Source organism: Solanum tuberosum, unplaced genomic scaffold (assembly GCF_000226075.1).
Source record: "Solanum tuberosum cultivar DM 1-3 516 R44 unplaced genomic scaffold, SolTub_3.0 scf00008, whole genome shotgun sequence".
NCBI classification, from domain to species: domain Eukaryota; kingdom Viridiplantae; phylum Streptophyta; class Magnoliopsida; order Solanales; family Solanaceae; genus Solanum; species Solanum tuberosum.
Genome location: NW_006238934.1, coordinates 3947434 through 3959249, shown reverse-complemented (window position 1 = coordinate 3959249; position 11816 = coordinate 3947434). Strand labels below are relative to the sequence as shown.

The 11816-nt window shown below is 37.7% G+C and overlaps 2 protein-coding genes and 1 pseudogene across 4 annotated transcripts; 2 read left to right on the top strand and 1 right to left on the bottom strand.

Annotated features, from left to right (window-relative positions):
• Positions 1-81: 81 nt before the first annotated feature.
• Positions 82-1626, top strand: LOC102585758 (transcription factor PCL1-like). The gene has a single exon (XM_006339191.2). It carries the CDS (start codon positions 571-573, stop codon positions 1369-1371), a length of 801 nt encoding a protein of 266 aa, XP_006339253.1. The 5' UTR covers positions 82-570; the 3' UTR covers positions 1372-1626.
• Positions 1627-2625: 999 nt separating this feature from the next.
• Positions 2626-10768, top strand: LOC102585419 (bifunctional protein FolD 2). Of its 3 annotated transcripts, none has more exons than XM_006339190.2 (6): positions 2626-2753; positions 5480-5620; positions 5858-6041; positions 9415-9572; positions 9733-9945; positions 10330-10768. In XM_006339190.2, the coding sequence occupies exons 2-6, from the start codon at positions 5507-5509 to the stop codon at positions 10558-10560; spliced, it is 900 nt and encodes a 299-aa protein (XP_006339252.1). In that variant the 5' UTR covers positions 2626-2753; positions 5480-5506; the 3' UTR covers positions 10561-10768. The 3 variants fall into 3 exon arrangements, with proteins under 3 accessions (XP_006339252.1, XP_015165733.1, XP_015165727.1); XM_015310241.1 differs by lacking the exon at positions 2626-2753 and adding an exon at positions 3040-3076; XM_015310247.1 differs by lacking the exon at positions 5480-5620.
• LOC102588733 (uncharacterized) lies at positions 6048-8363 on the bottom strand (annotated as a pseudogene).
• Positions 10769-11816: the final 1048 nt, after the last annotated feature.

Sequence of the window (11816 nt, the reverse complement as noted above, 5' to 3'; positions counted from 1 at the left end):
CACCACAAAATGCCACAAAAACCATAAGAAAGAATCAAGAACAGTAACCCTGATAAAAAGCTGAATAGGGCAAAAAAACAAGATCCAAACACCCCCACCCCACAGCCAAATACAACCAAAACCACCATAATTGCAAATTTGGAAAGTCACCTCATTTGTCTTCCTCCTTCAAATCTTTTCTAGGAGAGATAGAGAGAGGAGACAAAAAAAAAGACAAAAACCCCATCTCAGAACAAAAAAAAAAGAATCTTTTCTTAAAAAGTTTACTCCTTTTTATCTTGTTCTATCATTGGTCTTCAGTTCATTTTTGACAATTAGTCCATCAATCTGAATTCCCAAGAAACACAGAAATTGACCCTTCTCAGAAAAATCTAGTCTTTCAAGTTTTTATCACTTCTTTTCTTGGTCCATCAATCTGAATTCTCATAAAGGAGACAACTTTCCAAGAAAATTTGCAACCCCATCTCATAAAAATCTGATCTTTTTCTAGTTTCATCTTCGTTTTCAGCTCAATTGTCAATTGTTCCATCAATCTTGAAGTACCAAAAATCCAAGATTTTGTTAGGGGAAATGAGGGAAGAAGATTCCAATTGGTTTGCTAAATGGGAAGAAGAATTACCTTCTCCAAAGGAACTAATGCCTTTATCCCAAACCTTAATTACTCCTAATCTAGCTATAGCTTTTGATATTCAAAACCCCAACACCCCAAATCCCAAAATATCACCACTAGTTCATACTCTTTCATCAGCCGAGTTCGAGTCGAACTCGGCTGAGTTGGGTGGCATGGCAGGTTCATCGGGGGTTGGTGATGAACCTGCCCGCACCCAAAAAAGGCCTAGGCTTGTGTGGACACCACAGCTACATAAAAGGTTTGTGGATGCAGTTGCACAATTGGGGATCAAGAATGCTGTTCCCAAGACTATAATGCAGTTGATGAGTGTAGATGGCTTAACTCGTGAGAATGTTGCTAGTCATTTGCAAAAATATAGGCTTTATTTGAAACGTATGCAGGGTTTTTGTAATAGTGGCAGTGTTTACGGGGCAGGGGTGGATCCCGCAACAGATCATCTGTTTGCCAGTTCACCCGTGCCTGCTCATTTTTTGCATCCAGGGAGGGGAAATTCTGATCATTACATGCCATTTGTGCCAGTGGCTGCAGTTATTGGACATGCTCCACAACTTCAGCAGCAGTATAGGCATTTCGGGTCACCGCCCAACGGGCAGTTTGAGGTTCCATTCTTGCCCCGGCAGTCGCAGCAGTCGGTTCAGAGAATGGGGACATCAGTGCATAGTAGTAGTTCTGTGTTGGAGTCAGCTACAGCTGCTAATGGGAGGAAGGTTCTTACTTTGTTTCCAAATGGGGATGATTGATTGAAATTCCAAGAGTTGATTTCTCAGATGGTCACTTGTAATTTGTAACTTTTAACTTGTTCTGTCAATTTTGCTTATGGATATTTTTGGAATAATACTTTAGTCTTCGATTTAGAACCTTTTGTTGGATAGGTGTTGTTTCTGTTTGTCCCTTATAAAACTGTGAATTCACTTACAAGTCCATTGTGTTTTAAAGAATTAGGATTTGTTTCTTAGTGTCAATGCTGAAATTTGTTCACTTAGATGAACTTCTACCACTGTTATTATGTTATAGTTAGCACTGTGTTTCTCTTGTGTAGGCTACGAGTGACGAATAATGACCGAGATGTCAACTAGCCTCAGGGTTAGCAGTAACAAAATCTGATATATTTCCGTGGTTGCATAAGAAGCACACATGGTTGAATGGTCTCGTTGTAGACTTAAACACTTGGCTGTGAATATCTCCGGAGAGAACAATGATTCTGGTGATAATGTTACTCCATTGTTTATGTCTCAACACCAGAATTGATCATTTCTAGCTGCATTTTCTTAAATTTGGTTACTCCTTTCTTCTTTTGCCAAGTATAAGAAACAGCAAAACAAGTCTCTCACTTCTGAAACTTATCGTTTAAAACGCGATTGTGTGAACTTGTATCAGATTTCTGCCACAAAATTGCAGGTACAAGTATCAACTTAGATGTATTCGAAGAACGTCTCAATCATTCAACATACTACAAGCTAGCTTGTTAATGATATTGTAGGCAAAATAAGGATATATAGATATGCTTTTAACTTTAGAAGCAGTGAGTTATATTTTAGCTAGTATCACAGAAGAATGAGTGTAAGCATTTCCAGTGGACTACCAACTCAAATAATGATAAGACTGCTTTTTTCTTTGTTCGATTCAATACCTTTTTTGTGGTTTGATCAGTGTTGAAAGTAGGATTTTCACGGTCGTCTACTATATCTATAAAAAAGACTGATCTTGTTTATACAATCTGATTTTTCGGCAAAGGGAATTTCGATAAACCCCCTTCCTCCCTGGGATCGACTAAAACATGGATGAAATACAGTTAACTTGACACAAGCATTAGGTTGATTTAACGGCTCAAACTTCACCTAAAGCATTTAAAATAAGACTCTGTAAAATACGCTACTAATTGTCCTCAAATTCAATAAAAGAAGAAAATTCTACTTTTGGTAATTTTAATGTTTTTTCACATTGGGCATAAAAATAAAAATAAATATTTATCCACATATTAATGAACAAAAACATATTTTCATAGTACCCACTTGAGTCCCCTTCGTGTCACCTACTCTCCTTCTTCAGCTCCAATTTTTTGCTGTATTTCTTACAGATCTGAAGGCAGATTTATCGGCTAAACTTTGAAGATTTTCTTTCCGTAAGTTTCAATGTTTCTTTGATGGCTAAAGATTTAATTTTTCCCCATTTTTTTCTGATTAAATTGCATACAAGTACTGAATCTGATAAAGTAGAAGGATTGTTCAAGTATAAATATAGCCATTTTTTCAATTTTATATGTTGTGTACTAGAATTATTTCATAATTAATTACTCGTATTTATCCTCTTTTAACTTTATTTCGGTATTTTCCATTTCATGTTCATTACCTTGTGCATATAAGTACTGGAAAAGATTTTGAATTTTTTGGAATAAAACTTTGAATTGTTGTTCTTCTCATTCATATTCCTGTAAGAATTTCGAAGGTATGCTTTCAATAATTCTTCAAAATATTCATCTTTCACTTGCTTTTCTGCTGAAATACTTGCTCATGTGTTTGAATTTGACTTTACTTGGTGAATTTATGCATTGGATTCGATATTTTTTGGTAAATCTATGAATTGTGGCCTTTTGCTTTCGATTATTTCATATTTTTCTGGGATTTGGCCCAAGTATGTTTGGCTGTGTGTGTAATGTTATCTGTTCATTCTTTGATAGTTGAGCCGGAGATATGTAGATCTGAAATAGGATTTTAGATTCTAGTTTGTGGATTCTAAGGGAAAATTGAAAAGAGTTATTGGGTAATTTGGAGGAAAGACATTTTAATTCTCTGCTGGTTTTGGTATTGATTTCCTCAAAATTGATCAGCCGTTGCTATATGCCTTGGCAGATTTTCTTATTATGTTCTTTTCTTTGTTATATCATAAACGCAATTACATTATACTGGTCGTTGGAACAGATGGATATGACAAACAAAGATGAAGATGATGCAATAGTTGGAGCTGTAGCTACATCTGTTTTAGCTTTCGGAGTTGCAATTAATGTAGCCTATAATAATCAAAGTAGCATTCCTAGAGAACCTTATACGAATAAAGATCAAGAAAGGGAATTTTACATGAATAGTATTTTGAATGGAAGTGATGTTCATTGTATAGGACAGATAAGGATGAGCAAGCATGTGTTTTATGAACTATGCAATGCTCTTAGAAGAAATAATTCGTTGTGTTCAACCAAAAACATGTCTATTCAAGAACAAGTATTAATATTTTTAGAGATCGTTGGTTTTAATGAACGATTTCGCAAGATTGGATCACACTTCTATAGGTCAATCGAATCTATTCATCGATGCTTTCACACGGTACTTCAAGCAGTTTTGAAGCTCTACCCTATCCTTATAAAACCACCAGATGGTACTATTCAACCGGAGATAAGGAACAACTATCGATATTATCCATGGTTTGCTGTAAGTGACATACTAAAATTTCAAAATTTAAATCATTTTATGAAAATAGTACATAATATTAACTTAGTTGTATATATTGTGTAGGAGCAATAGATGGCACACATGTGCTTGCATCTGTTCCTATTGAACAACAAAGTAGATTTCGTGGTCGAAAAGGCACAACAACACAAAATGTATTGGCTACCATCAACTTTAATTTGAAGTTCACGTATGTACTAGCTGGTTGGGAAGGATCTACTCATGACTCTCGCATATTAAATGATGCATTAGAGAGACCACATGGGTTTCAAATCCCCCAAGGTATCTTATTCAATCTAAAAAAATTCCTTACTCACCAACCAAACACTAGAAATTGTTTTCCACTCACTAACCAAACATAAGAAAACAAGTTTAAAATCAACTTGTTTTCCAGGAAAACATTTTCCTTCATACCAAACACACCCTAAATGTATGAATAATTCAAATGGAAATGCTACAGAATTTTTTTTCTACTTTATGAGGACATTTAAGATAGCTATAAAAACCTCATTGGTTTCTGGAGCTGAACCAACTACGAACAATGTATACAAAACATTTGAAACCTTGAAATGACCTTAATTTGAAGTTTCTAATTCAACCTAAAGTTACACAGCAACAACAACATACTTAGTGTAATCCCAAAGGTGGGCTCTGGTACGTAGACCCTTACCCTTACCTCCTGAGAGGTAGAGAGGCTGTTTCCAAAAGACCCTCGGCTTGAGTAACATAACCTAAAGTTATACAGCAGTGTGGTGAAAAGTCCTGTTTTTCTTAAAATTGTACCTGCCATAATAACTTGTGATTTTTGCAACTTTCATCTCTACGAACTATGCTTTGACTGAGGTGATGATACTTTAGATGTTATTATGTTGAATTTGACTGAACAAGATTAAGTTCAGGTCCAAATCAAATCATCTTTATTAGGCTTCAAAATTGAAAAAGACCTGATATTCAGTCATTAAGTTGGCAAGGAAACACCCAACTAAATGCTTTAGTCTTTCTACTCCTTTTTAAGCACCATCACAAAAGATTTATCTTTTTTTTTTTTTGACGAAGTATCTCAAAAAGATTTTGCTTCCTAATGTCCTGTGGCGTATGGGAGAAGTAGTGCACATGTTCCAGGTATGTGGGTAAGGGATGTGTCATCAGTCCATATACACTTCAGCCAGACATAGAATATCCTTGTCAAAGACAAACTTTTGTTCGGCTCCCCGTGATCCCTATACACTTTAAAATATAGTGATAGCAAAAGTAAATTTGTTGCTGCTTTATATGTTATGGATTGGGTACTGAATTATGTAGTAGAACCTTGACTTTGAATATGCCTACTCTTATTCAGTTATCCTAGGCTAATTTTTTGGTTGAACTTCTGTTTTCTGGCATGAAACTAGCCGTTGTGATGTTGTAGGCAATTTATCTCTCGTCTGAAGATACAATGGCATCACCATCAGATCACAAGGCTACCATCATTGATGGTAAAGCAATTGCTCAAACTATTCGTTCTGAGATTGCTTCTGAAGTCCAACGTCTTTCAGAAAAGTATGGCAAGGTTAGGTATCTTGGCAAGTGTATCTGTGTGCATAAGTGAGTCCATGTACAAAAATTTCTGTATTTATCTGGTAATTACTTGTGCATTTGATGAAGATAATTGGAAGAGTATGTGCATACTTAAATGTGTGTATATGATGTATTTGAAGTCTCAAGCTGGTGAAGCACTGTCCTTCATCAGAAATTGTATTTTCATGGTCATGCAGTACTCAACTATCCAAGTTTTTGTTATTTTCAGGTCCCCGGGTTGGCAGTTGTCATTGTGGGAAATAGGAAGGATTCACAAAGTTACGTGAATATGAAGAGAAAATCTTGTGCTGAGCTTTGCATCAAGTCTTTTGATATAGACCTCCCAGAGGATGTTTCTGAAGCTGAGGTGATTAGCAAGGTCCATGAGCTAAATGCTAATCCTGATGTACATGGTTAGTCTTTTGCGGTAATATGAAGTTAATATTCTTGCATTTTCCTTTGTTATACTTCTGTTTTTCAGTGGCCAAATTTAGTCTTGTTGGTCTGTATTTGGATTGGACATATCGCAGGTGTTTTTTTGTTCATACTCGAACGAAATATTCACTAGACCAAATGTTACATGAAAAAAAGCTATGTACAAATACCAATGACCCTAGTGGGGTTTCTTCCCTTATTGATACAGATACATTTAGCAGTAACAACTTCCAGTTCAAACCCATATAACATAAGAAAGAGTGAAGAAACTAAAATGACAGGACACAAACATAGCGGTGGAACGCTGCAGACCTACAAACCAAATTGAGAAATAGAGTGGCTATACATCTTACATCCAGTTCTTAGAGACTACGTAAGAACTCCCTGGCTCAGATGCAGGAACTGGTCCCTTGCTGCTGTTTGAGGTACGGCCAGAACCACCTGCTAGCAATGCCATCAAACCTCCTCCATGCACCCTTCCTTCAGAAACTGATGATGAGCTGCCTGCGACTGGAATATTGGGTTGGTTAAATCCAAGATATCTCATGTGAGAGTCATCGCCGGATGCCATACCACTACTCTGCATTTTTGTGACATCAAAACAGATGTCTTCCACGTTGACCATCTCCTTCATCTTCTCAAGCTGGTTTGGCGCTAGATCCAGGACCATAGTCCCAAGAGTGGCACCACCATGAACGCGTTTGTCTTGAACGAGAGCACCATGAGATGCACAAAGTCCATTCTTCCCTCTAGCAAATGAGTTACAAGGACCATCACCTTGCCCAAATTCTGACTCAGGCTGACCCCAAGAGCATCTCTTCCCTCCTCCGTGGGCTTTGCAGAAATCGGTGCTTCCCTGAGCACTTTTTCCACAGCCTTCAACTTTGCATCTTTTTCCACCACCATGGCGTACACAAAAATCAGTTCTTCCCCTTGCACTCCTGGTACACTCTGGCACAGCACACCTCTTGCCACCACCATGGGCCACGCAGAAGAGTATGCCCCCATGAACACTCTTCGGGCAGAGCCCATTTCCTTGGAATGAACATCTCTTCCCACCACCATGACCCTTACAGAAAGCTGTGCTCCTCTCTGCCCCCTTATTGCTTCCTTCAAAGGTACAGCACTTACCACCACCGTGTGCCTTGCAAAACATGGTACTTCCTTGTGCTCCTTTAGTAGTATATTGGGGGTACTGACAGCGCCGGCCACCTCCATGTGAAATGCAAAGGCCAGAGAGTCCTTCTGCACTTTTGGTGCAGCCCTCTTGCCCCCACCATGCCAAATGCATAATCCAGATTTCCCTCTGGCAGCACGGCTGCATCCTTCTTGACTACAACGGCTTCCACCCCCATGTGCAATGCAAAAGTTGGTGCGTCCTTCCACGCTCTTTGTACAACCTAGGAATTCACACCGACGACCACCTCCATGGGCTTTGCAAAATGCAGTTTGACCCTCGGCTCCCTTGTGGCAGCCTGGTTTCTGACACCTGCGGCCCCCACCGTGGGCAATGCAAAGGCCAGAAGCACTTCTTTCTCCTTTTACGCATCCCTTGAACTGACACTGTTTAGTACTACTGCTACGCTGCTGTTGTTGCTGCTGTTTTGTTAACCCGGAAGTACAGGTGACAGAGCTATTTGAATTTGTGATTATACTTGACGACAGATCGGGGGAGACTGTAGCTTGCTTGATTTGTGTTGCAGCCTGGTTCAATAAGTAACTAGCCTCAGTTTCCTGAGGAGTTCGTAATGGATGGAAAATGTTGCTAGTCTTCCAATGTATAGCTGTTGATACTTCATCAGTGTGAAAAGCTCCAGCCATTGCCTGCGGCACCTTCATGATGATACTTTGTGGTGAAGTGGAGAGCAAAGGCACAGTAGTGACATCAGATTCAGCAGCACCACTAGAGAGACTTAGTTCCAGATCAACTGCAAGACCTTGGGCAAGTTTTTTGGACTCAGGGTGAGCACACTTTCTAGAGCTTGAAGTCTTCTCACTACCAAGATAGAGACTAAACTCCAAGTCCAGGTCCATCGAGGACTCTTCATCATTTTCTCTTGCTGAGACATTGAAGTGTATGCAGCGCCTGAGCTCCCCTTGCTATCTGAGGAACTTGATGAAAACGTAGGCACAAAGATGAACCAATTGGCTGATCGTTAGATCCACCAATTGAACTCCATTTTTCGTTTGGTTCCTTTTGGGGCAGGGATGGACGGAACTGAAGATCCAATTGAATCAAGCCATAAGGTGGTATCAGCACAATAACCACCTCCTACTCCAGCTCCACCAACGCGATGGATTTACCCAGATTCTTGAATGCACTTAACTGAGGTTTCACAGTAAACCCCACATAACGGAATCTGGGATCCATAAGCTAATAGCTGGTACAAAAACTTCTATTTGAACCAAGTCTCAATTGAAAAAGAACAGACAACCTGACTTCCGGGCTTAAGAAAAGTTAGTGGTAAACTAGGGTTAGATGTGTCTACAAGAACACATCCCATCCCCACTTACGAACCCTGAAGTATCCTTACAATCTATCAGCAATCAAATATTACTCCCAACTTATGATCAGCAGCAAGGAAGTAAAATTTTGTGCAAAATCAAAATCTCTGATGCAAAATCATGATAAGCCAACATCCTTTTTGTTAATCCATGCTATACTTTTATTTTGAACTACCAAGTTTTTTTAGCCAACATTGTCCTGTGTAGTTAGTTCAAAAGAAAATCAGAAGGTCCTAGCTATTGTAGGCTCAATGCAAAATGTTCTGATATGAAATTGCTCTGTTAGATAAAATCAATGGTGTTAATTCTTGGCAACATAGTGGCATCTATATTAACCAGCTATTATGCATGCAACCTGTATATTGCTTCATGTTGTGGTACTGAATGTGCACTACTTCAGTTGGTTTAATTAAGTGTATTTGACACATTACGAACATCTTCAGATTAGATCTCTCATCTACTATGTTGTCTCTGATAGGTTCCATGCGGCACCCATCTTAAATCTCATTCCTGCATTTTTTTTGGCTTTTGTAGTTCCATACTATACATATGGGTGTTTTGCTGCTACTGTATATAGATCACCTCTAGCATGACTTTTTAAATTGGGTGGTTAGAATCTCTTATGTTCTCATTCTCAGCTGGTGGCGTTTTTGTGAGTTTTGTCTCACTACTGGTAGATGTTTTTCCTTTCTTTTCTCTTTCTCTTTTTCCTTAAGTAAGCATTTCAGTTCTGGTTTATTAGTTATGTTCTGCAAGTATATCGTTGACCTTCGAGTGTATGGGGTGGAATATTGTGATGCATAACTAAGGCAAGTCAACTGAAGGCACTTTGTGGCATTGCTACAGGTATACTGGTACAGCTTCCGTTACCAAAACATATTAGTGAAGAGAAAGTTTTATGTGAAATCAGTCTGGAAAAGGATGTAGATGGCTTTCATCCTCTGAATATCGGCAAGCTTGCAATGAAAGGCAGACAACCTTTGTTCAACCCTTGCACGCCCAGGGTAATAACATAAACTTCATTGATTCTAAAAAATGGAAGATCGAAACATACAGTTCTCCAGTTCTTTTGCCTTACTAAGAATTTATGTTCAAATCTATACTATTATACAACCATCTTCTGTTGTCTTATAAAATCACTCCTATCTGGTCTCTGTTAAACAGGGATGCATTGAGCTTTTAGTTCGAAGTGGGATTAGCATAAAGGGGAAGAACGCAGTTGTGGTTGGTCGAAGCAACATTGTTGGATTACCAGTATCTCTCCTCCTTCTGAAGGAAGACGCCACTGTTACTGTAGTCCATTCGCGCACCAAGGAACCAGAGAAAATCATTCGTGAAGCGGACATTATCATTGCTGCCGCAGGGCAGGCTATGATGGTAATTGTTACCATCCATTTCTTACCTCCCAGAAACCCCTCCTTTTCATATCATTTTTCTCAATTCATTAGTTTTTGTTTCCTATACCCTTGCGATAGAGCTTTCCCAATTAATATTACTCCCTCTGTTTCAATTTGTTTGTTTGATTTTGACATGACACGGAGTTTAAAAAAGAAGGACGATATGTAGAATGTACCAAACTGCCCTTTAATCTTCTGGTCTTAAACAAGCCATGTGGAAAGTTGGAACTAAAGAGTACTAAACATGAAAGTAAGACAAACAAGTTGAGACGGAGGGAGTATTAGAACTTTTCTGGGAGAATGTTGCTCTTATCAGTCATTCGATGGCTGGCTTCTAAACGGATTTGCTGCCTTATTTTTTCAGATCAAAGGCAGCTGGATCAAACCTGGTGCTGCAGTACTTGATGTTGGAACAAATGCTGTAGATGATCCTACTAGGAAGTCAGGTTATAGGCTCGTTGGAGATGTCGATTTTCAGGAAGCATGTAAGGTGGCTGGCTGGATAACTCCAGTTCCGGGAGGCGTTGGACCAATGACTGTTGCAATGCTTCTGAAGAACACATTGGATGGAGCTAAACGAGTTATCGAGAAGTAAGTACTTCATTGGCTCTGTAGACCACAATAAGATATGTCAAGGTTTCTTAGCTATTGACAATACATTTAGAAATGTCAAAATTACATTCATGAAATAACAATGAGATTGTTCTTGTGATATGGAATTTCATGTCGAAAAATCATGAAGTTTTATAACCACTCGCTTATTATGCATTGATCAAATATATATCGGATCACAGTTTATACTAGAAGAGCTTGTTGAATTCTGAGCTATACGTTACCCTAGCAATGTGGAAGTATATACTATAATTGTATTAGGTTAGTTGAAATTGCCAAACAAAGATTATTTTTGAATAATCTAGAAAAGGAAAGATGTTTAAAAACCAAACGTCACTGTGGTCAATTTGCAATTGCAAGTGTACCACATGTTGCAATATATGATTATTTATTAGGTATTTCCCACTATAGTAGCCAATTATTTTTTCTTATTTTCTGCCAAACATTCTTTTTATGCTACTTTACTTGTTCATTTTGGATTTTGCTCTCATGTTAATTAGAAATAATGATTGAAATAAATATTTTATTATAATATTCATATTAATCGATGTATAGTCTTAAATTTTGAAAAATGATTTGGGAAATAAGTAAGGACTGACAAACTGCACCTGCTAATTTTCGAATACGAGATATCTATCCTAGTTACTATGGACGTATTTGTCCAATTGACACATCTGAAGCCTGAAGGAATCAATGAGGGTAACGTAAAACAAGAAAACTAATAATTATCTCTTATTGATATGTTAAAAGTGAATATCTATTTTTGAAATAGTGAACGAATACGAAAGGAGTAAAAACCTTTTCTTATATAGAAGATAATGTACTTTGTGAATCAATTATTGGTGCATGAAATTTAGGAACTTGCAATTTTTTTAATTTTTTTTTAAAAGGACAATTATTGGCAAGTTTTAGGATGACGTGAATAATTCTATGATTGTATGAACTTGGAAAGAGAACGTACGCAATATCCTATCGGAATAACGAGGAATATTTTATCCTCTCTTATTTATGTAACGATATTTGATCTGATCGAGTACATAATTTAATATAAAAAAACTTTTATAATTTATTATCTAAAATAAATCATAAATATTTTTATGATTATATATTAACTTATTAAAAGTGTTTTTGGTATATGTATATGTAGGAAGACATTTTCCCGTTTGGTTAGTCACCATATTTTTCTAAACATTTTTTTTCTTAAAAATCAAAACTCTCTCATAACCCCCCCCCCCCCAA

What these genes read in the sequence shown, in the direction of transcription:
- LOC102585419 (XM_006339190.2), top strand. Translation starts at nt 5,507, where the DNA reads ATGGCATCACCATCAGATCACAAGGCTACCATCATTGATGGTAAAGCA. An exon ending in TTTCAGAAAAGTATGGCAAG is followed by an intron (nt 5,621 to 5,857) that starts GTTAGGTATCTT and finishes TGTTATTTTCAG; the next exon opens with GTCCCCGGGTTGGCAGTTGT. An exon ending in TCAACCCTTGCACGCCCAGG is followed by an intron (nt 9,573 to 9,732) that starts GTAATAACATAA and finishes TCTGTTAAACAG; the next exon opens with GGATGCATTGAGCTTTTAGT.
- LOC102585758 (XM_006339191.2), top strand. Translation starts at nt 571, where the DNA reads ATGAGGGAAGAAGATTCCAATTGGTTTGCTAAATGGGAAGAAGAATTA.